The following is a 15775-nucleotide window of genomic DNA, read 5'->3' as shown; positions in this document are numbered from 1 at the left end:
AATGAAAAACTGACAAATTGAAAAATCTGTAGTACTATTATGACTTACGGTACACTTTTGCGATATCATTTAGTCTCCATCCTAAAAATCGAGGTGATACAAACTTTTGGCCATTGCTGTACAATTACATGAACAACATATTCATTACAAAACAAGTGTTATCATAGCAAGTAAGCAAGTCAGTGAATTTCTGTTGAAACACACATGTTAAAGAACATCTCATTTAACTATGATGAAAGGTTGTAAAACAATAGCATTTTCTTCACTTGAGTCCTCCAGTTTTTCATATTGCAAAACATAATATAATAATATCCAGTACATGAATATGATATGTACCTATTGTGCAAACTTCTGGACTGAATGGGTTGGACTTAAGTGATGCAAGAAGGCAAATCTTGGTTTATGAAGGATTTCTACGTGTCTTTCTATTGAACACTGACACATCTCCGATTCATATCGCATGTATAGTCTGCTGTGTAAAACTTCTTCCCACTGCCTGCTTTTGTAATAAGCAATACCTTCTATATTAGTTATTGGATGTTCAACTCGGTTTGCAAAAAGGAAAAGGTTAGTTACAGTGATGCCCTGACTCTGAAGAATACAATTATTGTTAATGTTGCATGATTTATTGCTTTATCACTATTTTAATAATTAGCTGTAATGTTTGAACTTCAACCTTCTTCACATGGCTAAATTAAGTTTAATCGTATTTATTATGATGTGTAATGTTAGTATTATATTTAATACGTGTTTAGTTATGTTCTGGAAGAGTAAAAAATAAAATAAGCCTAATTCAGATTTTTCCTTTTATAGGATCTTTAGCTCCCAGAAACATGTCACCCATGCTCTATTAGTAATTATTATTATTATTATTATTATTATTTATTTCTTAGCAGACGCCCTTATCCAGGGCGACTTACAATCGTAAGCAAATACATTTCAAGTGTTACAATACAGGTAATACAATAACTTTTGTTCAAGCACAGTATAAGTGTGACAAACCACAATTCAATAATACAGCAGATAATAGTGATAGTTACATCAGGGTATGATTAAATAGTGATAGTTACATCAGGATATGATTAAATACAAAGTACTGCAGGTTAAACACTTGGCAGATTACAGTATTCTGAAGTACAGGATTAAATGCAGTAAAATAGGGGCAGATAAGAGCAAAATAAAGCACATTTACATGAAGGGTGATAGTGTCCCAGGATACAAACAGAGGAGTTCTACAGGTGCTCTTTGCTACTTTTTCTATGAATCACAGTAACAATGTGGACTGCATTCTTTTTTTTTATTATTGAAAGTTCAGCACTAAGGCAAACAGCATTTTTTTTTTTTATTTAAATAAATAACATTGTCATCATCATCAAATCCATGTTTACCATAATGTGTGCCTCGTTCAGAATGTGATATTTACAAAGTGATGGCAATGTATATTAAGTATATTGGTACGATTTACTAACATTATTTTGTAAGCTCTGTGAACTTTAAAGATAATAGAATTATCATGGCCTCATGTTTTGCACAAGTCTCTTTTGGTGAAATGTTTCATAGCCTGGTTTGTGGTACAGGTTTAATTACAGTGAAACCAGAATTTAACTGGTCACCAAACCTATAGAGCTATAACCTTACACTGCCCTCCTACAACAAAATCATGTCTAGAACATAATAATACACCTATTGTGACACAAAACAGCAACACCAATGTATTGGTAGCAGAGAATCTTCATTTTACTCTGAAGATCTGTATATACAATAGTGAAATGCCAGCATATAGAGGCAAAATGCTGTTTTTTTATTCCCTAGCTGTAGATTTTATATATATATATATATATATATATATATATATATATATATATATATATATATATTATATTTCATTTCATCCATTAATTTATATTTTTGTGTTGCATTTTGCTTCCAAACAGCATTTCAGAGACAACATACAAACACAAAACAGTAGAATCTGATGCGCAGCCTCAATGTCTATAGAAAGAAACCTATTTTAATGTAGAGGAATATGTTAATTTCAGGCCCTGAATCGACTACTTTTTGCACACTGGAGTAGGTGGTAGACTTGACTGTTGTGCTGTGCTGCCAACTGTTTGTTTTTTTTCATTCTGTAAAGAATTCTCACTGCTGTCAATCAATTACTTGTGGGATGTACTTTGGTTGGCTCGTACACATCGTGTTTATGGAAATATTTATCGTGATTCATCTGTTTTTTTTTTAAAAGAAAAAAATTGTTTTGTTTTGAAAGCATGCTAAAGAAAACACAATCCGTGTTTCTTTTTTGAGGTTAGAATATTGGATTAAGCCAATTGGACAAGTTGGGAATTATGTGAATTTCATTATTGCTGAATTATAGCAAATGCTAACATTTAGAAAAAAACAAATTAGTTTAAGGAGGGTTAAGGAGCAAAACCAGTGGAGTTATAAAGGACATGAATTGGATAAAATACTGTGGGCCATATTTTCAAAGCGTTTACTCCAGTCTTTAACTCTTACAGATAAATTCATGTTAATGTTTCTGAATGAGAAACAAACAACTTTGAGTGTGTTTGGGAGACCTTGTATTATATTAGCTAGTTATTTGGGGTAAATGCAGCGCTTTGTATTTTAAATGTTAGGGGTATTGCTATTTATGTGAATAATATTGTGACAAATGTATAGATTTAATTAACCTGTAGATAATACTAGAAATGTGGTTATTTTCCTAAATTAGTGATTATACCCTTTGCCATGTTTTTATTATGTAATTAATCCCATGCAATAAAATTAGATGTTCAAAAAGGGACCTTTTTTTTTTTTTTGTTCCTTCAAGCTTCAATTAATTAACTAAAACTATTACAGTATTATGAACCATTAACATGGCATTAAGTGGCACAAAGTGCAGTACTCATGGAAATAATTTCTATTATCTAATATTCCAGTATCTCATTTTGTTTATGAAGCCTCACAAAAGTACAATCGTAGTGATTTATAGATTAAAAAAAAAAAAAAAAAAAAAGTATTAAAACCCATAACTGGGCAGTGGCATGCAAATCTGAGTAATTGGTTACAAAAGTTTTTTTCCCCACTTAATATGCCTTAAATCCAATAAACTAACCTTCACAATGAAGATAGTAACGTATCAGTATCTTACAGATTGCTTTTTCTTTTTTTATTGGTTTTCTACCATATTCAGATTTATTTGTTTTGTTTCTAATCTATATAAGGGACACTTGTCGCTATTTTAAAATCAGTGAAAAGCTGCAGCATATTCTAGGCTCTAATATAAGTATGCATATTTAACATTTTAGGTAAAATAATTTTTCATGTTGTTCTTTACTAATAAAGAAAAGCCGCAGTTGCTTACTAAATCTTTCTGCTGTACAACACTTTACCATAAGAGGGCATTATTTTCCCTCCTTAAGAAAGAGAACTGAATCTACACATCTAAGCAATACTATTGAAAGCAAAGGCTAGTAAAGCTTGACTGTTTGGATTTCTTAAGTCATGAACGTTATTCTCAACTAAAAGATGTGGAATTCAGTTTGTTTATTCCTTATTGATACTGGTGCTTTAAAGTGGTAAATACCAATTATATCATTTTAACAATAAGGAAATAATATTTTTTAGGTACTGGTAAAAATATATATTCAGGTGATCTGAACAGGTGAAAAACATAATAGTGTTATGTTCTCCTTAAATATGCACACTGTAAAACCCTACAGGACTCGTATTATGTTAGGGAAAAAAAGGAGCAGACTTAATAATACTAATATAGTGCAGCTTTCTTAGATCCAGTGTTTTGTTTTGGCTATGAGTGGTTCTGTCTTCATTTCATGCATTTTTATTGTTTTCCCGTAATATTTAGTAAATGTCCCTCTCTGTTAAAGGAGTGACAACCAAGGCTTATAAAACTGTATTATTGGCAACATTATCACTGTTAATTTTTTAGATGAATACCTTATGTTCTTTACTTCCTGTTGAATTTGACTTTAATTGGGGCTATGCATGTACAAAGAACAAAAACAGATCTTCAGCCCCATGATAATGGGGAAAGTGATAATATTGTTGATGCCAACAAGAGGTAAGAAAATCAATTCTAAAGGCTTGGTTACCACTCCTATAAGGCTATTGGAATACAGTATGTGGTTCTTGTTTTGCAGCACAAACAGCGCTGCCCAGTGCTTGAGGACCAGCTGGTTGACCTGGTGGTGTACGCTATGGAGCGCTCGGAAACCGAGGAGCAGTTTGATGATGGAGGAACCAGCCAGCTGCTCTGGCAACACCTCTCCAGCCAGCTCATCTTCTTTGTGCTATTTCAGTTTGCCAGCTTTCCACACATGGTTCTGTCCCTACATCAAAAGGTAGATTTAAATAAATAGGTAATGGAATGCTGTATCCTGTGTAGCATGTCGGAGCAAAGAACTGGATTGATTCATCATCAATCCGCATCACCCAGTGTTGTGTTTTTTTTGTATATATATTTAAAAAAAAATCAATATAGGGTACCGCTGGATTTAAATGAATTGCCAGTGCTAAATGGAATGGTATTTGTTTCATTCACGTTTTGTTGTGCTGCCTATACATCAGAGCCAGAACTCTAATTAAACTGTATACTGTACATACATTATTTTTACTTTACCTTTATGGTTCTGAGTCCCCAATAACTCTCAAAAGCCTTATGGTAATTACAAAATCATAATATTGCAGATTCCAATTTGGTCCCAGCTAAAAGACCCATGCAGCTTAAGCTTAGATGAAGCTGTCTTCATGATGTCTGCGGTCAACATACCTTTTCTCACTGAGTATTAGCGATATTTTATTACTACAGCATTATTTGATACTAATAGGACCTGAGCCTGCCAATGGATTAGAAATTAAATACTGACTATTTGTACTATACATTAGGAGAGGTTTGGAAGAACTGTATAATGTGACACGATTTTTGCTGTTGCTGTTTTACAGTTGGCTGGTCGAGGTCTCATTAAAGGCAGGGACCACCTGATGTGGGTACTTCTGCAGTTTATTTCTGGCAGCATCCAGAAGAATGCATTGGCAGACTTTCTTCCTGTCATGAAACTTTTTGATCTTTTATACCCAGAGAAAGAGGTAAGAAGTTAATCTACTCCCACGACATTAAAGAGTAAGTAGCGGGGTTCCGAAAAATGTAGCGTTACACGTCCCTTTACTCTTTAAGGATTTCACAGTTATTTAAAATTCACTTTTAAAATGTTTAAGTAGGTAGTACTTTAAAAGGAGAAGAAAATACAATTATGTAGATATAGTCCATGCAATAAGAAGTAATAAAAAATACTTTGAAAAATCACAGTTTACTGACATTCATGAGGATATATTTTTGGTCTGTTGGTTTGAGTAAAGGTTGAGATTTCAAGGGGTTTGGACAGTGAAGTAATTTACATTTGTTTTGTGTCCTTTTTCATTTCAGTGCATTCCAGTGCCTGACATTAACAAGCCCCAATCCACGCATGCCTTTGCCATGACTTGTATCTGGATTCATCTCAATAGGAAGGCCCAGAATGACAACTCCAAACTTCAGATACCAATTCCTCACTCTCTTAAGCTTCACCACGAGTAAGTCTATCCATTACAGTAGTTTAAATCAAAGCCATACTATTATCATAAGGGCTTCTTTATTTGTGAGTCATGGCAGTACTTGCTGTATTCAGTTTGTGCACTATAGTGTGGCTGGTATGATTTTTAGTGTTCAATTAGGCCGTGCGCAGGCATTTTCTTTTTCATTAAGTACCCTTGTGTCCTCAGTAGAGCTAACCTCCAGATATATGTGTTACCCTAAAGGATTTGTTGACTGAAGCACACAAAATGATATACAAAGGGACACTAAACAAGAAGAAGAATACATTAGTTACAATAGCGCATTTCAATCGCATAACAAGGTTAAAAATAAAGCATTTTTATATCTGCTTCATGCATGAATACCATTCTTGGTTGTAGAAAATATATTGGCAAATACTGTATATAGTTCAAGGCAGTAAAGTTGTAGAAGTAGGTGAGGGGGATGCTTTTTATGCTTCCTGAAGTACTGAATGGACTGAGCCATTGGAGTTTGGGCTGACAATATGAAAACTCTGCCCAATTACATTAGATAAATGCATGTTCTACACCATAGAGAGAATATGTACACAATTTAGTAATTAATCATACAGTAGCATTTTTATGTGTGTGTTTTACAATGAGAATACTGTTTGTGTCTAAATTATGTGGTCTAATGCCTCATTGGGCAATCTTTTAGTTTTGGTTTGGAAGAAGTTACATTATGGATGTGATAAGAAATCTTGTGTCTCCCTTGATAACATTGGACATTATATCGTAGAGGACATTTTTGAAAAATATATGAACTCTGTAGTAGCTTTTGTCACTTTTTTTAACATTTGTTTCTTGTTTTAACCTAGATTTTTACAGCAAAGTCTCAGAAATAAGAGCCTTCAGATGACAGACTACAAGATTGCTCTTCTGTGTAATGCTTACTCCACTAACTCTGAGTGCTTCACATTGCCTATGGGGGTTCTGGTAGAGACCATCTATGGAAATGGCAACATGAGGATCCCTCTTCCTGGGACAAACTGCATGGCATCTGGATCAATTTCCCCTCTGCCAATGAGCCTGCTGGATTCACTGACCGTGCATGCCAAAATGAGGTATGCAGACCATCTTTGATTCACATTGAAATGATTTTTTTATATTTATTTATGGAAATAGATCTGTATATAAAAAGTAAAACCCTCAGTAACACAGTATCAAGTATGTTGTTGTTCTTCCCTTTAGTCTTATACACAGTATAGCCACAAGAGTCATCAAATTGGCCCATGCTAAGTCCAGCATTGCCCTGGCTCCTGCACTGGTGGAAACATACAGCCGGCTGTTGGTTTACATGGAAATCGAATCCCTGGGGATCAAAGGTTTTATTAGTAAGTTGTGATTTATTTTTTTTCTTTTCTTTTATTAGCCATAATACAATTGTGAAAAATATATGAAGCTATTGCAAATTTTAACCTACTGGCGGGAAATAGCAAAACAAGCAACTTGAATGGAACTTAAGCAGTTCTACTTAAAATTACCTTGGAAGAAAATTCAGGCTCACTCAATTTCATCTGGTAGGCTAATCCATAGAAGTAGTCATTTAAAATTTATAATGGGAACTGCAAATTAATGATGCAGATAAAATAGTTTTCCAGTGGTTTATCGGTGTAGCTGGGAGCAAGGTGATTCAGTACTGTACAGTAGTTATTTCTCTCTGATTTTAGATGTGTCTGACGCAGATTGGAAAGGGTTGATCTTCCTAGATTAATCCTAGATGCCTTTCGTCTTTTTCTTTATATATATTTATATATATCAGGGATGCCCAAACTGTGGCCCGCAAGCCATACTTGGTTTGCCCCACAGAAGCACATTCAAAAATACAATTGGTTTAGTTTCCAGTTTGAAAGTATATGACAAAAAGTTTTTTTTTTTTTTTTAAATATTTAATAAAAGTGAAACTTTGTTTTAAGTTACTTAAATTATATCAACCCCACCCGACATCTACTGCAAATAGATTCGCCCTGGAAGCTATGATCACGTGTTCTCAGAGTGTAAGGAAGATTGTGCATTGTTGTTAGAGAGATGTACAGTTGTTTCAAAATGGATTGTGGGTCAAAAAAAGAAAGTGGGGCTCCCGAGTGGCGCATCTAGTAAAGGTACTCTGCGTGGAGCTCAGGCCTATAGCCTGGAGGTTGCCGGTTCGGGTCCAGGCGATTCCACTGCCGGCCGTGGACGGGAGTTCCCAGGGGGCGGCGCACAATTGGCCGAGCGCCGCCCAGGGTGGGGAGGGCTTAGGTCGGCCAGGGTGTCCTTGGCTCACCGTGCACCAGTGACCCCTCTAGACTGGCCGGGCACCTGCGGGCCTGCCTGCAAGCGTCCCAGAGCTGCATGGTCCTCTGATGCTGTAGCTCTGAGGTAGCTGCATGGCTGGCCTGTAGAGTGAAAGTGGAGTACAGGAAAGAGGCAATTTCAAGACAGATTGAGTTATTTTTTTTTTACATCAGTTAAAGAAAGAGCTGTTTGTCTAATATGCCATTGTTGAAATGAAGGAGTACAAAGTGAGATGACATTATGAAACAAAACATGCATCGTCATACTCCAAATACACCGACATTGCACGAAAAGAGAAAGCCAACAAACTAAACAAGTTTGTGCCCAACAAGATGTGCTTACAAGAGGTTATCAAATACCGGAAAATGTCACCCGTGTGTGCTATGGAATTTCAGAATTAATTTGCAAGAGCGGTAAACCATTCGCCACGGGTGAATTTGTAAAACAGTGCCTAACATTGGCTGCTGAAAATGTATGCCCAACAAAGAAAGATCTGTTCTCTAACATCAGCCTTTCAAGAAACACGCTAACTTGTCGCAGTGAAGACATGTCCCGGGACATTTCACAACAGGTCTGTAAAAAAACTAAAGATTTTTCTGTTTTTTATGGCTCTTGATGAGAGCACTAACATATGTGATACTGTGCAGCGCTTTGGATTTCTTAAGGGGCATTAATGAAAATTTTGAAGTGACGCAAGAATTGGCTAGCATGCAGAGCCTTCATGGTCATACAAAGAGTACTGACTTGTGCGAATGCATTTTGCATCAGGAGCAGCTGTGTGCAAAATCCATTGGGCTAAATGGGGTGCTGCAAGCAGTGATTTAAAATGGTAAATTTCATCTGATCAAAATCACTGAATCACCAGCAGTTTAGATGTTGGAGGAAGTGGATGCAGAATATGGAGATGTGCTTTATCAACAGAAATTCAGTGGTTAAATTTTTTTTTTTCCCCTCTGACCTCAGACTAGAAATAAGAGTTTATCGAAAATATTAAAATGAAAAAAAAAATTACTTACAATGCTGATAAACTGTTTTTGCTTCAGCGCTTTTAAAAATATATTCTAAAACTATTAAACTGTAGTTTACATGGTAAAATAGAAACCTCATTAATTAAATAGTTGCATATAAGGGGTTACATGAAGCAATTCCAAAACCGCGCCGACATTACCGCGAGGGACATTACAGCGACTGCACATAACCACGCTACGACATCACTGCGCTGAACAACAATTCCCGTAAGACTGCGAAGTTCACAAAAGTGTCACTTACCAGGGACGGACACAGGACACAGTCAGAGCAGGGTTCACCACAGATCTGATTGCAGAAGACTATAGTTTTTTTTCACTGTTCCCATAGAGCTTCATCATAACTAGATTGATAAATACGTTAAGTAAAACCTCCATGCAATAAAAGCGTGCTTCCACGAGCATTTTTTATGTAGTTGGGCTGCATATCGATTTTTTTGTTTGTTTTTCACTTCTTGCGGAATGATATTGAGCATATATTTTGATATATACCGTATTACTTCGAATTAATGCCGCCCTCAAATTAACGCCTCACTCAGATATCAGCTTTTTAATAGACGCCGTCCTCGAATAAACGCTGCTCTCAATAAAGAAACGTAGAGGTATTTTTTTTCTACCCCTGCTCAAAAAATAAAGAAAGAAACGCGCAACTCTGCCTTTGTACATGACACCCCTGAAGAGACTGCAACCTCAATCCAGCATGTGTTATTTTATAGTACAGTCCCGACAGACAAACCAAGCTGAACTACTTAAAGCATAGCAGTCCTTCACATCCCTTTTTTTCCAGCAGAGTTCAGTGCCAACACAGCAGAGGATAAAACAGGGGCTGTCTGTTTACCTCGTCATCAGCTTGGATGGTGAAAACTTAAACTCAGAGGTCACTGTAAGCGCTGTTAGATGTTTTGTTTTTTATTCAATTCGAATTAAACTCATTCTTGTACAATTATTTATATATATATATATATATATATATATATATATATATATATATATATATATATATATATATATATATATATATATATATATATACACAGCTCTGGAAAAAATTAAGAGACCACTGCAAAATTATCAGTTTCTCTGGTTTTACTATTTATAGGTATGTGTTTGGGTAAAATGAACATTTTTGTTTTATTCTATAAACTACTGACAACATTTCTCCCAAATTCCAAATAAAAATATTGTCATCTAGAGCATTTATTTGCAGAAAATGACAACTGGTCAAAATAACAAAAAAGATGCAGTGTTGTCAGACCTCGAATAATGCAAAGAAAATAAGTTCATATTCTTTTTTAAACAACACAATACTAATGTTTTAACTTAGGAAGAGTTCAGAAATCAATATTTGGTGGAATAACCCTGATTTTCAAGCACAGCTTTCATGCGTCTTGGCATGCTCTCCACCAGTCTTTCACATTGATGTTGGGTGACTTTATGCCACTCCTGGCGCAAAAATTCAAGCAGCTCGGCTTTGTTTGATGGCTTGTGACCATCCATCTTCCTCTTGATCACATTCCAGAGGTTTTCAATGGGGTTCAGGTCTGGAGATTGGGCTGGCCATGACAGGGTCTTGATCTGGTAGTCCTCCATCCACACCTTGATTGACCTGGCTGTGTGGCATGGAGCATTGTCCTGCTGGAAAAAACAATCCTGAGAGTTTGGGAACATTGTCAGAGCAGAAGGACGCAAGTTTTCTTCCAGGACAACCTTGTACTTGAAAACATACGCACATCCAAAGTCTTTCAAGGTGCAGGGCAGTAAGATTTTAAAGTTAAACAAACATAGTACCCGCACACTTATATATTATGCTCCAAAGTGTTTCTATTTTTTATTATACCCAAGATCAACGTTTCGATCTGCAAGAGATCTTCTCAAACCTGGTATGCAACTGCTTTGCAATTGTGCAATACTTGACACTGCTAGGTCATATTAAAGCCTGCGTACTGAGGGGGGTGGGGGGAGTTCCTGGTAAGTAACGTTTTTGTGAACTTCACAGAGTCTTCTGGGAATTGAATTGTAGTTCGGCGCGGTGATGTTGTAGCGCTGTTATGCACAGTCGCTGTAATGGTCGGCGCTGCAATGTTTGTCACGGTTATGTCGTAGCGCTGTAATGGTCTGCGCTGTAATGTCCGTCGAGGTAACGTGTAACATTTCACCTGCAAATGACAGTAGTAGTAATTCAATTTTAAACCTAGTACATTAAAATTGGTATGAGTAAGTTGGTTTGGGTTATACATACATACACAAGGAGAGAGCTTTGATCTTTTACAGGTTGTTATGTATTTTATTCAAATTGAAATAACATAAATTATAAATTGTAGGTGTACCTAAAGAAGAAGAAAAAGTTTACTAATGACTCATCTTTCTAATTCTTGCAGGCCAGCTTCTTCCCAATGTGTTCAAGTCCCATGCCTGGGGCATACTGCACACACTGCTTGAGATGTTCAGTTATCGCATGCACCACATCCAGCCCCACTACAGGGTCCAGCTCCTCAGCCATCTTCACTCTCTTGCTGCTGTTCCACAGACAAACCAAAACCAGCTGCATCTTTGGTCAGTTAACTATAGATTACAATGTGTTATAAAATGGGTTCAGAAATGTATGCATCTTGACTGGCTACTGAGTGTTCAAAGCCATTACATTATTACCAATGGGTAGAAACCAAGTCCCAGCAACTAAGCCTCATTACCAACAGACATCATTGTGCCAACCATTTAGAATTTTTGAATTAGAAAAATGTAACTGGCATTTCTTTGCCGAAGTGAGAACCACAGCAGATGAACAATACTCGATCAGTAGCTACATAGGCTTGCAAGCTGGCTTGAACCATTTTTTAAAATTCTCCCGCTGTGGGACGCTTCCTGAACATCATTACATGTGCCAATTTCAAACAAGCAAACAGTGTGTTTCTTTCTACCCTGAAAACATTCAGGTGGCATCAAAAAGGCAAATTGTAACATCACCCTCCTATATCGCAAACAAAAAAAAACCTTGAGGTCATCGCCTTTGGTCTGTCCCCTCACAGCACCTGATTTTGTCTGTAAAAGTGTGGCTGGACATCCAGCTAAACATGGACAGGCGTGGTAGAGAAGGATTGCAAGAACTCAAACCCTCCTCATTTATAGTAAAGCTAGATGAAAACAGGCTAGAATGCGTGGCTTTAGTATACAACAAAGCCACACAGAGATAAACAAAGAGCAGCACAGAGGTTTCATGTATGTTTTACCAGGAAACCCCATGTGCCTGGTGTCAACCTTTAAAATAATACTGTCAAAGCTACCCCAAAACGCTCCTGCTTTTTATCTACAACCCAGGCTGCTTCCACAGGAATATCTTGACACCCAGTATATGTGGTACACAACAGAGCCTATGGGTATGAATTACCTTTCTAAGTTGATCGCCCAACTTAGTAAAGAGGCCATTCTAACTCGCTGGTACACAAATCATTCTGCATGCTGCACTGCAGTTCAAATGCTATCTGCCACTGGTCTGGACGCTAGGGAAATAATGTCTATTACTGGACACAGAAATGAGGCCAGATTAAGAAGCTATTGGGTTGCGTCTAATGAAAACAGGAAATCCTGGAGCATTGACAAAAAAAAAAAAAAAAGAAGAGCCTCAAACAAGATGCACTGCTCGGCAAACTGTGCCACCTACTGAACAATCTGTAAAATTGTGCAACCAGCAATTTAATTTAGTGGACTGCACATTCCGTGGCACAGTTCAATTGCTCAAAATAATTTCTTTAATTTATTTATTTCATTTATTGCAGGGTAGTAATATAGGAAAAATAAATATTTAATTTTAAATTAAATATGTGTATATCTTGGTTTCTAAAAAATTGTAACCCATTTTAAAAATGCAATAAGACACTCCAGGGGTGTTATTCTCGGACTGCGGCTTCATGCTTTGCTCCTGGCTGTGCAGTTATCCCAGCACAACCAGTGCTAGGGGTATATTATAACATTTCCTGAAGCTACCTTAGGAAATGTTATAATATACGGGTCGTATTGATGGTTCAAAGGTACTTTCTGATCTCTGAATATTGATCCTAAAATGTAGCTTAATAAGTAGGCTGACACTGGAGACAACCTGTGAGACCCGGATAGGAATTCCAAATTATGTAGAATACTATAAGTTCTAAGTGACTGCAAAATGTATTTGTTTATTATCCCAGGCAACAGATACTTTATATAATGGAGGCATCTCTGAGTGCCTTTTAAATGTATTTTGTGGAAAATATGGTAAGGGCATTTATTTGCAGAAATGGTATCTGCAGAGTCTGGATCATGCTAACCTACTTTGGGATGAGTTCTGGCCTCTGGTATGTCGTGGTAACTGCTTGCCAAAGGGTATTTCTTTTTAATCACATTTCTATGAGGTAGGCCAGATGAGTTGGCAGAATTTACAAAGAAGCGTGCACATTGCTATACTTTTTTTCATTTACTTGGTATTTTCAGTGTGGAGAGCACAGCTCTGAGGTTGATCACTGCCCTTGGAAACTCAGAGGTCCAGCCACAGTTCACACGTTTCCTCAGTGACCCTAAAACTGTGCTTTCAGCAGAGTCTGAGGAACTCAACCGAGCTCTGATTCTCACACTGGCTAGAGCAACACATGTAACAGGTAATTATTTTACGCACACTAGACTTAAAATACTACTGAAAAAAAAACACAAAAAAATTTCCTTAACTGAAATTATAATTGTTTTGACTTTTAATTTATTGTTTAAAAAGCCATTATATTGGATGATTACAGGTGTTATATATGTACCTTTAACAGCAATGTATGTGCCATTTTTTCTGAACTTTGTTTTTTTACATATTTTTTACAATATTATTGACATTTCACTTTTTTTTTCCCCAGATTTTTTTACAGGCTCTGATTCCATACAAGGCACTTGGTGTAAGGATATATTGCAGACTATCATGACCTTTACTCCCCACAACTGGGCTTCCCACACTCTCAGCTGCTTCCCAGCTCCACTGCAGGTATCGATCATAGCTCAGTAGGGGTGTCAATCATTTGGAGTTTTTTCAGAGCACCTATGTTAGAATACCTTTATCTTAAAGAGTAAGGGGTTCCACAAAATGTAGCATTATACGTCCCCACGTGCTGCTACAACTGTTTAAATAATGTACCTGTAATTTCTCTTTTCATTGTTAACATTCTGACAACTTTTTACACGTATAACTTTAATGTCTGTTTCAAAGCTCTTTTCAAAATGGCTGTTCTAGTGCACTGGGGTTTGAGATTTGTCCTCTAAATCACTGTTCCTGCAGTGCTGGGGTTTTCTGTTCCGTACCACATCATGAACCGTTATTGCTTTGTTACCTGTTTGACAATGTGGGCAATAATCCTTACACTGTCAGTGCACTAGAGTGGCCATTTTGAAAAGAGCTTTGAAGTATTAAGTGTAAAATGTTGTCAGGATGTTAATTTCAATTCTTTATAATGTATTATTTATAGCTTTTGCCTTGGAAATATGTTGTCTAAATACATTTTCTGTTTGGTTCTCCATAGTTGTTCACAAAAGGTTTAAACCAGTCATCTCCATTCGTGGAATAACTACAATACTCCATGAACACTCTGCTGATCATTACTTTCAAATTTTGTCTACCAGGCTTTCTTCAAACAGAACAACGTCCCTCAGGAAAGCCGCTTTAACCTGAAGAAGAATGTGGAAGAGGAATACAGGAAGTGGAAATCTATGACCATTGAGAATGACATCATCACCCATTTCTCCATGCAAGGCTCCCCTCCCCTCTTCCTCTGCCTGCTCTGGAAGATGCTGCTTGAGACGGATCACATTAACCAGACCGGTTACAGGTACGTTTGTACCTAATGCAGTCGACGCCGCCTAATCGGGATACTGATAATCTGGATTTCTGCTTAAATGGGATGCAACTCTGGGAGACGGTTCTTCACAATGCTATTTATGTTGCTTAATTGGGACGTCGCTTAGTTTAATTGGGATGCAGTATTTTCAAATGATGAACGGAGATCGCTTTTCAGAGCAAGACAGGTCGTGTAACGCAGTGCAAGTGAGTACATGGTTACACTGTGACTTGCGTAAATTGAGTAAACCATGTTGAACTCTTGAAGGAGTCTTCTGTGGTTTCTCAGGCTGCTGTTGAAAAGAAAGCTGGTCTGTCAACATCGCAAGTGCCTCGCCTTGTGATAAGATGGGATTTCATTATTTTTTTAATTTCATGTAGAAATAAAAAACAGCGATTTTAATTCTGTTTAGGAATTAAAAAAAACAAAAAAACATTGACTCGCATTTTAAATTATGTATTTAAGATTTAATCATAATGTGATGTGATTTCATTCTTTTTCATTAAGAAACAAAAAAGTGTTACTACAGTCATCTCAACTGCCTAGTCTCAATTAGCTCAGCCGCTTATTTTGGATATTTCCTTCACCTGAGGCATCCCGATAAAACGCCTCCAACTGTAACAGACTATACGCTAGGGTGTCTACTTTTGAGTTATGCAGATGTACACTGTAGAGCTCACTATTATATATTAGTTTTCGGCTCTTGGGTTTCAGTTGTTAAATTTTAATATTGCATTGTTAACCTGGTACATATGCTGAATTAGGAGGTCACGCTCGCCTAAACAATGTACAATATGCAGCCTTCAATGTAATATGTCGCTGGCTAAGCCCAGCTGATTTTTTGTTTATTTTTAAATAAGAGTGATCCACATCCGATTGAGCTCAGGGCATTCTAATACAGTGACAGGCTGTGCCAAGAAGCGACTGTTACATGCTACTTTTCTTGTACTTTTCTTGTAATGGCCAACCAGGCCAAAAAATACGGTGTTTGCAGTGGCCCAACAGAAAATGCTTTTTAGTGATTTA

At 36.8% G+C, this 15775-nt stretch overlaps 1 protein-coding gene across 4 annotated transcripts in view; it reads left to right on the top strand.

Annotated features, from left to right (window-relative positions):
• Positions 1–15775, top strand: part of LOC117402992 (mediator of RNA polymerase II transcription subunit 23-like) — a 32580-nt gene that overhangs the window by 7597 nt on the left and 9208 nt on the right. For all 4 annotated transcript variants that reach the window (XM_034004781.3, XM_034004782.3, XM_059024058.1 and 1 more), the window contains 9 exons: positions 4161–4361; positions 4963–5106; positions 5444–5589; positions 6429–6674; positions 6802–6944; positions 11291–11465; positions 13374–13537; positions 13778–13902; positions 14535–14740. In XM_034004781.3, coding sequence (XP_033860672.2) covers positions 4161–4361; positions 4963–5106; positions 5444–5589; positions 6429–6674; positions 6802–6944; positions 11291–11465; positions 13374–13537; positions 13778–13902; positions 14535–14740 — 1550 coding nt within the window. The remainder of the gene's footprint in view (positions 1–4160; positions 4362–4962; positions 5107–5443; positions 5590–6428; positions 6675–6801; positions 6945–11290; positions 11466–13373; positions 13538–13777; positions 13903–14534; positions 14741–15775) is intronic.

This window comes from Acipenser ruthenus, chromosome 5 (genome assembly GCF_902713425.1).
Source record: "Acipenser ruthenus chromosome 5, fAciRut3.2 maternal haplotype, whole genome shotgun sequence".
In the NCBI taxonomy this organism is placed as follows: Eukaryota; Metazoa; Chordata; class Actinopteri; order Acipenseriformes; family Acipenseridae; genus Acipenser; species Acipenser ruthenus.
Note: the sequence above shows the minus strand (reverse complement) of the source record. Positions and strands in the feature narration are given on the sequence as shown.